The sequence below is a fragment of the Amphiura filiformis genome, chromosome 12 (assembly GCF_039555335.1).
Source record: "Amphiura filiformis chromosome 12, Afil_fr2py, whole genome shotgun sequence".
NCBI lineage: Eukaryota > Metazoa > Echinodermata > Ophiuroidea > Amphilepidida > Amphiuridae > Amphiura > Amphiura filiformis.
Genome location: NC_092639.1, coordinates 34,608,634 through 34,623,811, shown reverse-complemented (window position 1 = coordinate 34,623,811; position 15,178 = coordinate 34,608,634). Strand labels below are relative to the sequence as shown.

Sequence of the window (15,178 nt, the reverse complement as noted above, 5' to 3'; positions counted from 1 at the left end):
ATAGGACGCCATTTCAAAGCTACACCCCTGTGTGGGAGATTTAGGTCATGTCTTCCATTGGGGTCTATGGATTTCAACTGAATGCCCAATTCTTATCTTTCTTAGCTTACCACCAAAATGCCAACAAATGACCTGAGATTCCTCAACAAATCAATAAGAGTTGCAGCTACTACAGCCATTGTCTGCAAAATAATCAAATATGAAATTGTGAATTACATTCTTTTGTACTTATCAATTAATGGCATACAGAAGATGATGCACTTATGCTATACAAATATTACTTTATTCATTCCATTAAGGGATCTGGAATGAGCGTTTTGAGCATTTCAACAGTATTTTTGTGGGACATGAGAGCACATCAGACATATCGAATTGCATTCTGAATACTGAAGAATGTCTTTCTGATATCAAATAATTTTCATTTTTGAAATTCACAATATAATACAAATTTTATGACAAATTCTTCAAATTTTGATATTTTTCACATTTTTGATATATAAAAGACCTCAAAGTAAATTTTATAAATCTAATGATATATTCTCAAGTGTATGTAGGTGGGATGAAAAGCGGACAATCAATTGAAAATTTGACCTTTCGTATTGAAGATATGGATTTTACTTCGAGTAATGTTAAATATCAAAAATATCAATTTTTAATAATTTGCCATAAAATGTGTATTACATTGCAAATTTCAAAAATCGGAAAGACATTCTTCGTATTCAGAATGCAATTTGATATAGAATACAAATTTTCGACCTTAGATAGGGGATCATAAAAATTTGTTAGCCCACGATAGGGGGTGGGGGTCATAAAAAATTGACTCCAGTCACCGACATATTCATGACCCCCATTTCGAACCCCCATATGAATATTGTAATATAATGCACCTAATTGGTATCGCCATTGAAAACTAACATTATGCAATATTGGAACAAGAACTGTCTAACAATATAGGTGTACTGTAGCAGTGCCATTCATAATGGCTTGCGTAATTAGTTAAGGATCGGTATACGCAACTCGTATTACTCGTATTAGAGTGGGCCTGTTAACCGTACACCCCCATTTATGCGAGCAAATCAACAAAAGTGTTACAAAAAGGCAATGTGACCCAAAAAATTAGAACTTACTTGTATATGAGATATGATGCGCAGTACACGGAACATAATCAGCATATTAATAACGCGGACTATTTCATACAATGGTAAGGCTTCTGTTAAAACTTCTCGCTCTCTGTAAAGAAGAACAATAAATATTACTGAGCTATCTGCATTAGAGCATAAATAATTTTGGGATGAAATAATTGTGACCCATTCCCATAAAAAATCTGCTTTTTGATACTCTGTTTGTGCAGATTGTGTTTGAACGACGTTCAAATTTTGAGAAAAAACTGTGCATTCTGTGTTGAATTTTGAACCCTTATCAAGCTTGAAGACATTCCATATATTTCTGAACTGGACACGTCATCCACTTTTTGGACCATTAACAAATGAAATATTAAGCAGGGGTACTCATATACCGTATTTCGTCAAATAAACGCCCCCGGGGGCGTTACATTTTTCCAAGGTGGGGCGTTTATTCAAGGTCAATTTTAGAATGATAATTCCCGTTAAAATCAATGATGAACTATGAACTAGAAACACTGACTTCTGGTTCACTTCCGGGTTTCCAATCCAGATTTTCGCCAATTATTCATGCTATTATCGACCATGTGGGCAACTTGGTAAGCTTACTACACATGATAGCATGGAAATATCGGCATTTTGAAACATCTTGGTTGAAAAAAGTGGTGGGGGCGTTTATTTGAGGGGGGGCGACTATTTGACGTAATACGATACTATCATGTGTTACCATCTTTGAGCAGGCCCTCACATTTCCAACTTAAACTGAGCTAACCTAATCACTAATTTTCTTGAAATGGGACCTTTTTCACTAACCACTGATTGACAGTGTGTGAAATTCAGGGTAAAATGACCATGAAAAAGAATTTAATATAGATGCACCATAGAAATGCCTAAACAGTGATTAGCTGGTCAATTGTGTCATTGGTCTAATCTTGTTTAGCAAAACATCCAGAAATTTGGACCCTAAACATGGTCAACATATAGTCTGTGATGTTGGAAGAAATCCCTACCCTCCCTTCAAATCTGTGGTCAAGGATGGTAACAGATTGGATCTGAGTGGCCTGCAGGTAGTGTTTGTACCTTCATTTAAGGGCTCATATTGAAATACCCTACCACGTTTTCACACAGAAAGAATGCAGGATTCCCCTCGCTAAGCGCGCGCCTCAGGAAAGCTCGGTCATACAACGGATGGATTATATGCATCAGTGATACACCCTGCCTTTTGAAGTGGTCCATGACGAATAGGAAGATTTACTCTGACTACGGCTCATCGCACAACCCAGGAAAGCGTGCTCCTAATTTAAGTGGCTAATTGCAGTGTTATAATCACACAGGATTTTAACAAAAGAAGGCTAGCACAGGAAAGCTGCAGGATGGCGCACACCTTCCTGTGTAAGGGAATTTCAAAAAGAGCCCTAAAGCAAATTAGCTTAGGTACAAACACTACATTACATTCACAATACTCACGAACTTGGAAGCACTCCTCTGTTTATGACACAGTATACAATTTCAACTATCTGTAGAATGAAGCAAAAAACATTGCATTACCTTGCATGACTGAATGTGCACCAAAATCACAGTATGATATGCTTAAAGGGGCATGATCCATACTTTTGGTAAAATAGTGATCTTTTTCTTTTATATTAAAAAATAAATGTGTGCAAATTGGGTCACACCTCTTTAATGTAGCTCTGAAGCATACTATTATTGTTTTCGCTTACAACAGGTTTACCATATCCTTCCTCTTGCATTAGGAACCCAATCTCTTCCGATTATTCGGTCTTATCATTTCAGTAATTTCTTGCTTTCATGAAGCTGTTAAGTTTCCATTCTGTTTTACAAAGCAAAGCCTTTTAAAGAGGAAGCCACGCCAGAGCAGTTCTTCTGAGGTGAACAAACCTGCCTGGTTATCAAATTAATCACTGACAATGTTATCTCTGAATTTGACAGCTGCTAATTGATGCAATAACATTAAAACCTTTCAAATTAAGAGATAACATTGTCACTGATTAATTTGATAACCAGTTAGGTTTGGTTCACCCCAGCAGAACTGCTCCGGTGGGCTTCCTCTTTCAGAGCATTTTATTTAAAAGGTGCCCCATAAATGTTTGCCAAAAATCTCTTGCCCCTTCCTTTTGCCCTGCCAAAAATGACTTGCCCCCCTCTTTTTGTCCCCCTCGTGGGGGGGGGGGGGGAGATAATTATTGCACAGCCCCTCCATCATATTTGTTTCCTTGTGTGTTTGTTCATTTTTTCATGCCATCAAACACACATTGTCTAGGCACCACTTACCACAAGTACTAAGTGAGCATGCCATCAAACACACATTGTCTAGGCACAACTTACCACAAGTACTAAAGTGAGCATGCCATCAAACACACATTGCCTTGGCACAACTTACCACAAGTACTAAAGTGAGCATGCCATCAAACACACATTGTCTAGGCACCACTTACCACAAGTACTAAGTGAGCATGCCATCAAAGACACATTGCCTAGGCACCACTTACCACAAGGACTAAAGTGAGCATGCCATCAAACACACATTGTCTAGGCACCACTTACCACAAGTACTAAAGTGAGCATGCCATCAAACACACATTGCCTTGGCACAACTTACCACAAGTACTAAAGTGAGCATGCCATCAAACACACATTGTCTTGGCACCACTTACCACAAGTACTAAAGTGAGCATACCATCAAACACACATTGTCTTGGCACAACTTACCACAAGGACTAAAGTGAGCATGCCATCAAACACACATTGTCTAGGCACCACTTACCACAAGTACTAAAGTGAGCATACCATCAAACACACATTGTCTTGGCATCACTTACCACAAGTACTAAAGTGAGCATGCCATCAAACACACATTGTCTAGGCACCACTTACCACAAGGACTAAAGTGAGCATGCCATCAAACACACATTGCCTTGGCACAACTTACCACAAGGACTAAAGTGAGCATGCCATCAAACACACATTGTCTTGGCACAACTTACCACAAGAACTAAAGTGAGCATGCCATCAAACACACATTGCCTTGGGACCACTTACCACAAGGACTAAAGTGAGCATACCATCAAACACACATTGTCTAGGCACCACTTACCACAAGTACTAAGTGAGCATGCCATCAAACACACATTGCCTTGGCACCACTTACCACAAGTACTAAAGTGAGCATGCCATCAAAGACACATTGTCTAGGCACAACTTACCACAAGTACTAAAGTGAGCATGCCATCAAACACACATTGCCTTGGGACCACTTACCACAAGGACTAAAGTGAGCATGCCATCAAACACACATTGTCTTGGCACCACTTACCACAAGTACTAAAGTGAGCATGCCATCAAACACACATTGCCTTGGGACCACTTACCACAAGGACTAAAGTGAGCATACCATCAAACACACATTGTCTAGGCACCACTTACCACAAGTACTAAAGTGAGCATACCATCAAACACACATTGCCTTGGCACAACTTACCACAAGGACTAAAGTGAGCATGCCATCAAACACACATTGTCTAGGCACAACTTACCACAAGGACTAAAGTGAGCATACCATCAAACACACATTGCCTTGGCACAACTTACCACAAGTACTAAAGTGAGCATGCCATCAAACACACATTGCCTTGGCACAACTTACCACAAGGACTAAAGTGAGCATGCCATCAAACACACATTGCCTAGGCACCACTTACCACAAGTACTAAAGTGAGCATGCCATCAAACACACATTGTCTTGGCACCACTTACCACAAGGACTAAAGTGAGCATACCATCAAACACACATTGTCTTGGCACCACTTACCACAAGGACTAAAGTGAGCATACCATCAAACACACATTGTCTTGGCACCACTTACCACAAGTACTAAAGTGAGCATACCATCAAACACACATTGTCTTGGCACAACTTACCACAAGGACTAAAGTGAGCATGCCATCAAACACACATTGTCTTGATGATCTGTATCTCCTCCAACCATATGCCCATATTTTTAACGTCTGTGTATAAAAAAGAAGACAAGACAATATTATTAATCATATGAGTATTATATCACAGCCATTAAATGAGATGATTGTGTCCAAAAATGGCCGACTGAATTCTGACCATCACTTGGCTCGTTGGATTCGTCTATATGAATGAAACATGTTTTTCCAAAAATTAGAATGCCTAAATTGACATTACACTTCGTACAAGTCTTAAGACTTGATTGGCACAGCATGTAAAAACTTGAAAAACATGTTAAAAATGCATGTTTTTGGCCCTTATTTTAATTATTTTAATATAAATTTGACTTTTTTGCCAGTTAGAACTAAATGAATGGTTAAGATTGAGCTGTGTTTCATTTGGCAGAAGTTGATAATATTTTTTTAATCTCAAAAAATCAGTGCTGTATTTTTCTGGAATATGGAGTAGTATACCATAGAGGTTAAAGATCATTGGACCTCACCATTGTCCAAAATAGGTAACGGAATTCCTAACTGCATAGTGTGGAGTCAGTGACCAGGGCCGATATTCATAAAGCCTTGCTAAATTAGCAACCAACTAGTGCTTAGCAAGATGCTAAATCCACTAGTTGATAGCTACGTAGCAATCAACTAATTTCTTATTCATAAAACCTTGCTAAACACTTTGCTAACTAGCTATCAACTAGAAATATTTAGCTGATAACTTATTTGGGTGTTTTGGGTGCTATGGCCTTCAACAGTTGTGTAACATCTAATACAATAGGCTTATATAATACATGTCTATTATACTTGAGCTCTGAACCACAGTCAAAATGATCAAAATGTAATGACTCATTGCTGATGGTCTTCAATGAGATTTCGTTAATAAAATTACATGTGTATTTTGTAAGCTATATAGGCCTACAAGGTTGTTACGGCAAATTAAATTAAAAAAGATACTCTGAACAAGTAAAGTTCATATACATGTTAAAGCCATATTATAACATTTGCTGTTGAGGACGCCCTCACTGATTTTTTAAAATTCATTTTTTTACACAATTATATTGTACTTTCCTAAACGAATATACCATGAAAAAATCAAGACTCTAGGTGCTGTAGTTTTGTCAAAATCCGATATTTTGAATAAAGCGCCGGAACGGCGTCTTATTATTACGATGGAATTATTAGTCGAACGCATACACGATGTTCATAAACACACCGTCTTGGGACGGTGATCTACACAACAAAGGGTCGTACCATAACATGACCGAAGGAGTGGTACGTATTGGCGATATACGCGCTGTTAGTAAATTCCAATTTTCTTTGCTTTGACGTAGTTGTTCGGCTCAAAAATAAAAGGGGATATATCTGACAGTAAAAACTAACATTTTATGTCAAAGAAATGCTAATCTATTTTGTATGATAATGTTATAATATTGCTTTAAGTCCTTGGTTTGTTGTAAAAACATACTATACATACTATATTGCTTCATCAAATAGAAAACAACATGCATCCACTTAACGCTGCTCATTTAGCTTCATGAGCAACACTGTGTAAATAATATTAGATAATTTAATAGCATATGATATATCTTGCTTGTTGTCCTGACAAAAGCCAAGCATGATTTATCTTTATCAAATTGACATATAATTTGTTATTGAAAATAAGTCATGCATCTTTACCAAAGAGAACATTGGTAACATGTCTCCAAAATATATATTTTACGTATCAAACAATTGAACAGAATTGCTTCGATTGAACATATCTGCTTAACTAAAGATTACTTGCTATATCATAATCATTTTCTTGTGCAAATTTGGTTAAACAATACTGGCTTAGTTCAATGTTTATTCATTCACCCTAAATTTGTTGTGTGTTTTTTAGACAGTTTTTTATGTGTAAAACACACTGAAGACCTCAGAAACAGAATATTCTGAGAACATTATTTTTCGTAATTGACAACAGTTAATATGAAATTAAAACAATAAATCATGTCAAACTTAGTTCAAAATCATTAAGACTAGTTGTCAACTAGTGACTTAGCGCTGCCCCAGATCAACTCTAAGTTTTGGCAAAATTTTAGAATGTTGCTAACTCTAACTGGGTTTTATGAATAAGAATTAGCAATCAGCTAGGCTTAGCAGCTTGCTAAAGTCAATTTTAGCTGTCAACTAGGCCTAGCGTGGTTTTATGAATATCAGCCCTGTACAATACCTGCACAAATATAAAGGTTACTCCAAACAGTTGTGGAATGTATAATATAGTGAGTCGTCCCAGTAGTGTGTGATTCTGTTTCTGATGGCTGGCTGTGCATGATTGAATACTACTGGTGTGTAAGGCCAAAACCTTTTTGTATTGCTTTTCAGTCAACTTAGTGTGAGTAGTTTGTATGAAGTAATTTAACTCAGTATTCCTTTCTAAAGATCTTGATTAGAAAAGAATTTTTAAGTAAGTGATTTTGTTGTTTAATTTGCATGCCAATATTGTCTCCTTTATGTGATTGCCTTAAGTTATTGAAAGTGAATTGAGGTTTCGTCCTGCGCATTTGTGTTGTACACAAATGTAAGAAAAGGGGCCTTTTTAAAAGCTGCACTTGAGTCCATATCAGTCAGGTTTTCTTTAACAAACACATGAATAGCCTGGCCTACTGTATTGTTTGAAAGTTGACTCCTATCATGGGCGTGTGCAGGATTTGTTACCGAGGGGGGCTGAATCTAAATCGTTTGCGGCACTAAGTATATTGCGTCGCGCTTGTGCGACGTAGGGGGGGTGTCTGAGGGGGGCTGTGCCCCCCTCAGAAGTGAGAAACTTTTGCAAAATGAAGGACCAATTGAAACCATTTGGTGGACTATTTTGGTATTATTATTGTGCACAATTTGATGTTGAAAAAGCCAAAAATTGGTGAAAAGAAGCTATTAAAAAGCCATTCGTGGACAAGTTCTCACTATTATTAACTGTATAAATTATTACTGTAAACATTAAGTGTCGGGTGTCCAAAGTAGAAACCAAAAAGGCGAAAGCAGGGGTGTGTGTGAGGGGGGCAGAAGTGAGAAACTTTTGCAAACTGAAGGCCCAATTGAAGCCATTTGGTGGACCATTCTGGCACTATTTATATTGTGTACAATTTTAGTTTGAAAAATCTGAAAATGGGTTAAATGAAGGCCCAAATTGAAGCCATTCGTGGACAAATTTTCACTATTATTGTATAAATTATTGCTTTTAGTGTTGGGTGAAGCTTAAAAGGGAATTTGTTTATCCATACACACTGTGTATTAACACAGGGGAGTTGGAAAAATTTGCAAAATGAAGGTCCAATTGAAGCCATTTGGTGCATCATTTTTACACTTTCTTTAAGCATGTTAAGGGTCTAGAATAGAGATTTGATTATGTATGTTCACCCAGACATCTATGGCAAGCCAAGGGGGCCAAAAGCGTGGAACAGCTACGCGTAGCTTCTTTCTCGTTACGAACAGCTGTTTGACCAATCAAAATAGTCAAATTTAATCACGTGGTTGGGTCGTTAGCTGCGCGTAGTATAGTTTTAGGTATCTTCTTTCACAATTATTATCTTGTAATTAATTTACGTAATTAGCATATATAACGCACGGGTAAAGGAGGCCAAATCACAGCACGTGTCAAGAGAACATGTTGCTAATGCCTGGCTAAAATGACACAAAGCATATTTATTTAGTGTTTCCAAGTTTACACCGTATTCTCTATTAGCCGTGCAGGGGATATGAAGGTCAAACAACTGCTACTGATGTAAAGCGCTGTGTAAAGATATTGCAGGGAAAGCGATATCACATGCCACTGTGTAAATATGGAGAGAGTAATGGGTCATCATTTTCTTCGGAAGGGGGGTTCCTAAATTTACAAAAAGTCGGCGTCAATAAAATTGCGGCCCTCACTATTTTGGCATCAAAAATGTTATAACCCCGGCTCCCACCACCGAGACACCTTACCCCTAGACAGGCTAAAATTGTATTGAAATCAGTCTTTTGAATACAATAAACACATCTTATGACTCCTACATTTTGTTATTATCAATTTAAGCCTCCCCTTATTTTGCTTTCCAAAAATATGACCCCCTATATTTGGGACCCCTTCCAAGAAAATGATAGCCCCTAAATATAGAACAATCGTCATTCTGTTCAGATATTACTTTAATAGCACCTATACCATTTTTTGCTGATATACTACAGATATTTTCATTTACAAAAATTAACAACGTAATATTTGTGAGAGAGGATGTTTACATCAGCTCCACGTGTTTAAAACCGCGAATCTGATTGGTTAATAAGCTGCACGTAACGAGAAAGAAGCTGCGCGTAGCTAGTCCCACGTTCTGAGCCGCTTAGCTTGCCATAGACATGTTACACACAGCAGATTATGGGATAAAGTGGGGGAGGGGGGGGGGGGCAGGCCCCCGGTCAAAAAAGTGGAGGGGCCACTGTCCCCTGCTCCCCGGTTCCGCCGCCGATGGTGTCTGAGGGGGATATGATGTGTCCTCTGAGAAGCTAAAAATTTTTGTATTTTTGAAACTGGAATCATGCAAATTGGTAAATACTTTTAGGCGCAAATTTCTAGAAAAGGCGATGAGACGATACCAATATAGGTAGTTCTATACCAGCCGGATGACCCAAATGTGTTTTGGGAGAATATTTTGTTAAAATTTTGCCCATATCATTGAAAACCCAGCTCTGTTTTTGCCAAAACCGGTTGATTTGGACTAGACATTTTTGAAGAAAAAAAATCAAAATACATTCCATATAAGTTTCCAAAAAGTCCGCAGAAAAATTAGAAAGTGTCTACTCTATAATAAATCACATCGATCATATACATATATGCACACTTTTTGGATCGTGGGTTTAGGAAGCTTGTCAACACTGGCAGGCCAAGCGTTTGCGGCAGTCCATGGGGCTGGCTCCCTGGCGGGGGCCCCCTATTTGGTGAACTAAAAATGCATAATTTCAGGCCCTCTTTTAGTCTAAATTCACCAAATTATCAAGAAAAAAAGGGTATAATTATGTGATTTTTTGGGGGAGGTGCAGGGCAAAAGGATACTCGGCCACCCCACTTAAAATGTTAGGCATATCTCCTCCATTCCCTGGATTACCTACGTCTATTCTGATGTATCATAGGCCTGTAATATGGCGGCATACCGGGTACTCTAAATCCATTAAGCGGGGAAGGGGGGGGGGGGGGCTCAAATATCGTTGGCTATCATTGGCTTTCTTTGTTTCCTTTTCCTTTACTTCTTCCTTTCTTTCCTTTTCTTTCTTTCTTCCTTTTCTTTTCTTTCTTCCTTTCTTTCTCCTCTTTTTTTCGGGGTCTGTGCGTGCGGGGGGCTGAAGCCCCCAAAGCCCCCCCCTGGACACGCTAGTGCCTATGGACTCAGATGCAACTTTTAACACTGTTTAAAACGGTCTCTTTTTTTACATAATGAACCATTGTGACTGAACGCAATATCGTGTCACGCTATAATTTGGTCCATATGTGTAAAACAAATAAGGCTACATCTCTTTACACTTTTGCATTTCATGAAATATTTGTTGATTTATTTTAAAAAGTATTTAGGGGGGAACTTATAAGTTGTGGACCCTATATGTTGTTGTACAAATTGTCATTATACAATCTGATGCTCTAACCGGCTATGGGGTGACTTACACGATAATCAAGAAATATTTTCAACACAATTTTCTGACCATGACCCACCTATCCTGAAAATCTGAAGTCAATCCGCCCATCCATTCACAAGATACAGCATCCAGGCAGAAACACGGAAGGAGGCAAAATAAAACAGCTTCATGACTATGAGTTGGTACATGCTGATATCAGGGGTAGCATTAAGGCCCAAAAGTCGGGGGTTGTTTTCCCGTGTTTTTCACTCCCGAGCTTGCAGAAAATCCAAATACATGGGGTGAAAATTAAATCTCAGGGGTGACAAATATTTTGCAGTGTAGTCAGGGGTAGGAGTAATGTCCAAAAGTAGAGGGTCAGAGTTTACCCCCGAGCTTGCACATTCCCAATATATGGAGGGTGAAAAATTAATATTTTTTAAATTTAGGGGGTCATTCACCCCCGATCGGGGGTTAACGCTACCCCTGGCTGATATAGGTATTGAAGAGGTTCTAAACATGCGGGTATGTCATATCTGTGTGCAAATAGATGGCCCTCTAATTTTAATCTCACTTTGTGAAAACATTTAGATGGAAAACTTACATAGTGCCATATTACATTACTATGGAAATGTTCACAATTATTTTTCTATCTTAAACAGGTATAATGGTAAATCGACCAAAACGGCAGTGGGATTTACTGAATGATCCTGTTTGCAAGTATTGTAAGAGGAGGTTCATCAATAGCATCCCTCGTTACTTATCTCATCTTCGTCATCACAAGTTGACAATAACACCATACTGGTATAGCAATCCTCATTTACCACCCAAGGCAAGATGTACTACTCTCCTATGGAGGAAACAGAAGCCTGACCTGAGGACAACATGTGTTAAGGAAAACAAACCAAAAGATGATAAAACTCTAATGCAAGCAACCATGATGAATACGCCTTTACTTCCAATCACAGAAGGATGTGTCCCTTATCAAAAAAACATGCTAAATAAGAAAAATAACCCTAACAAATCCTTCAGTCATATGAGTAAAAAGAATCGACATGAAAAGATACATAGAGGAGAAAAACCATATACATGTAGCTACTGCAACAAGTCCTTCAGTCATTTGAGCAACAGGATTAGACATGAAAAGTTACATATAGGAGTAAAACCTCATAAATGTAGCTACTGTAATAAGTCCTTCAGTCAAAAGAGCACCAAGAATCGACATGAAAAGATACATAGAGAGAAAAACCTTATAAATGTAGCTACTGTAATAATTCCTTCAGTCAAATGAGCAGCAAGAATCAACATGAAAAAATACATACTGGAGAAAAACCGTATGAATGCAGCTACTGCAACAAGTCCTTCAACCAAATGGGCCACAAGAATCAACATGAAAAGACACATACAGCAGAAAAACCTCATAAATGTAGCTACTGCAACAAGTCCTTCAGTCGTATAGGCACCAAGAATCAACATGAAAAGCTACATAGAGGAGAAAAACCTTATACATGTAGCTACTGTAACAAGTTCTTCAGTGTACTGGGCAACAAGAATCGACATGAAAAGATACATAGAGGGGAAAAACCTTATAAATGTAGCTACTGTAACAAGTCCTTCACTCAAAGCTGTGGCAAGAATCGACACGAAAAGATACATAGAGCAGAAAAGATACATAGAGCAGAAAAACCTCATAAATGTAGCTACTGCAACAAGTCTTTCCGTCAAATGAGCAACAAGAATCAACATGAAAAGGTACACAGAGGAGAAAAACCTCATAAATGTAGCTGCTGTAACAAATCATTCAGTCGAATGGGTGACAAGAATGTACATGAAAAGACACATACAGGAGAAAAACCTTATACATGTAGCTACTGCAACAAGTCTTTCAGTCAAATGGGCCACAAGAATCAACATGAAAAGATACATAGAGGAGAAAAACCTCATAAATGTAGCTACTGCAACAAGTCCTTCAGTCAAATGGGCAACAAGAACCGACATGAAATGATGCATATAGGAGAAAACCCTCATAAATGTAGCTACTGTAACAAGTCCTTCAGTCAAATGGGCAACAAGAATCAACATGAAAAGATACATAGAGGAGAAAACCCTCATAAATGTAGCTACTGTAACAAGTCCTTCAGTCAAATGAGCACCAAGAATCAACATGAAAAGATACACACAGGAGAAAAACCTCATAAATGTAGCTACTGTAAATTAATTCCATTAAGCAGTTTAAAGTAATAAGTCAATTTAGGTGGGTGCTTATTTTTTTTTTTTTTTATATATACAAAATATACAAAAATTGTTTGACCATCACCAGTTCTTGTTTTATGTTATTGCACCATCGCTTTGGTTGGCAATACTTAGCCATTCTAAAAATGATGTTATATGCTTCACATTTGGATCAGAACTTCTGAACCAGTAAAATAATTTGAGCAAAACTTAGAATTTAGGGAACGGTCACTTAATTTTGACTAATTTAAATCGCATGACACATACAAAATAGTTTAGATATTCTCCTAACATTCTAAAAACGACAGTCTGCTAATTATTGACAATCTTTTAATATGGTAGATTCTACTGGAACAGTCCATCAAAACTCCCACAGATGTGGTACATAAATCAACACTGCTATCTGTGGTATATATATATTATATAGTTGTGAATTGGGATATTTTGCTACTGATACCACTTCAAAATGTTGAAAGAAAAAATAAATTCTGGAATATTCATTTGTACAGTAAAACAAAACAAAAACTTACTTCCAGATTTTCTAGATTACGGTCGGTCGGTGGAGGACAAGCAAACAATCTTTTTTTTTTGCCTTATCATCATCATTATCATCACATCATCATCGTCGCCACCATCATCATAATCATCGTCAATTAGCATCATCATCATTTTAGGGCACAGTCATGTTAAACATACATTCGCTTACATTGCATAAGACATAAAAATAGTTTCAATATATATATAGGCAATCAAATATAGTAGCTCATAGGTCTCCTGGAATTAGGCTCAGGTGATTGTTAAAAACAATCGATTTTGATTAATTTTTTTTTTAATCGATTATTTTCGATGTATTGAACATCGCGTGACTGTAATAGGTTGAGCATCATTTGTTGTATAGAATCCCACTATTAAACATTGCTGTGCATTTTAAATGGGGAAGATGTGTTTAACAGTTGTTTCACTTGTTATTCTGGTTTTAGTTTCAGCTTTTAATCACCTATAAAGATGCAACTACATTAAAAACCACCTATCAGTTCAAAAAAACTGCTTTAATAATCTATTTGCTTAGAAAAACAGTCGATTATTTTCGATAAAATCTAAATCTCGATATTTCGATTATGGTGTTTTTAAATAATTGAGTACCCGATTAAAAAAAATAATCGATTATTTTCGATTAATCTAAATATCGCCTAAGCCTGCCTGGAATGTCATTAGTAAATGTCAACAATCACTCGCAACCAACTCTGGGGGAGGGGGCACTTAACATAAATCACCATACAGGTATGCTTCCCTGGAAAAGACTCTGTGTTTGGACCGCACAGCTCCATAAGAGCCCTGAAATCAACCAACTCTGGGGGAGGAGGCACTTAACATAAATGACCATACTATACAGGTATGCTTCCCTGGAAAAGACTCTGTGTTTAGACCGTGCAGCTCCATAAGAGCCCTGAAATCAACCAAAATAGACCACTGAAAGAACCCTGATTTTGATCATTTTGGCTCTAAAATACTATTTTAGGCACCGGAGAAGACACAATTTTGAAAGCCAAAAAACGCACCTCGATTTTCCAAAAAAAAAAAAAAAGATTTCTAGAAAAAAAAGAAACAAAAAATAATTTGGTTTTAATTTTGTTTATTTTTTGAAAAAAATAAGAACAAGTAGTTATAGATCCTAAATTACTTGTTATTCAAGGTTAGAACCAAAAAAACACTGCTGCTGCTAAAAAAAATTTAGCTAAAAATTCTGAGACCCCTTTTTACCAGTACTTACACCATTAGCTCCCAAAGCCACCATCTCCAAATTCTGGGGGTGCATATCCACCAAATAATTGATGATGTGCACACCCCGGAATCAACTATCAATCCCAACCACCCAACACTGTGGATATGAATGATGAGTTGGGTGTGAGTGCATGATGTTTGTGTCTGTCTTTTGTTCAACAGTTGTCGATCAGGTTTGCAATGATGTTCACAGCTCATTATCCATCCTGTGCATTACTGTGCTTTGCTTAGGCTGCGATCACATATGATCGAAATGTTAACGATCCAGAATGAATAGAACAAATTAACTTTATCATGTTTGTCTCCCTATGCATAAGTGTGTATATTTATGGCCTTTGTAATATTTTCTTATGTTCTTGATTAGGTATGAGGTATATATTAAAATAAAAAATAGTTATATCAAATGAAATCCTAGCACAAATAAATTGTCTTCATTCAATTGTCTAAACTGT

At 37.4% G+C, this 15,178-nt stretch overlaps 2 protein-coding genes across 2 annotated transcripts in view; one reads left to right on the top strand and one right to left on the bottom strand.

Annotated features, from left to right (window-relative positions):
* LOC140166776 (two pore channel protein 2-like) overlaps positions 1-15,178 on the bottom strand; it is an 88,096-nt gene that overhangs the window by 14,523 nt on the left and 58,395 nt on the right. Inside the window, exons 16-19 of the mRNA XM_072190268.1 lie at positions 5,061-5,147; positions 2,589-2,638; positions 1,128-1,230; positions 111-182 (exon numbers count right to left, since the gene is read on the bottom strand). Coding sequence (XP_072046369.1) covers positions 111-182; positions 1,128-1,230; positions 2,589-2,638; positions 5,061-5,147 — 312 coding nt within the window. The remainder of the gene's footprint in view (positions 1-110; positions 183-1,127; positions 1,231-2,588; positions 2,639-5,060; positions 5,148-15,178) is intronic.
* LOC140165515 (uncharacterized) lies at positions 11,382-12,953 on the top strand. The gene has a single exon (XM_072188803.1). It carries the CDS (start codon positions 12,000-12,002, stop codon positions 12,951-12,953), a length of 954 nt encoding a protein of 317 aa, XP_072044904.1. The 5' UTR covers positions 11,382-11,999.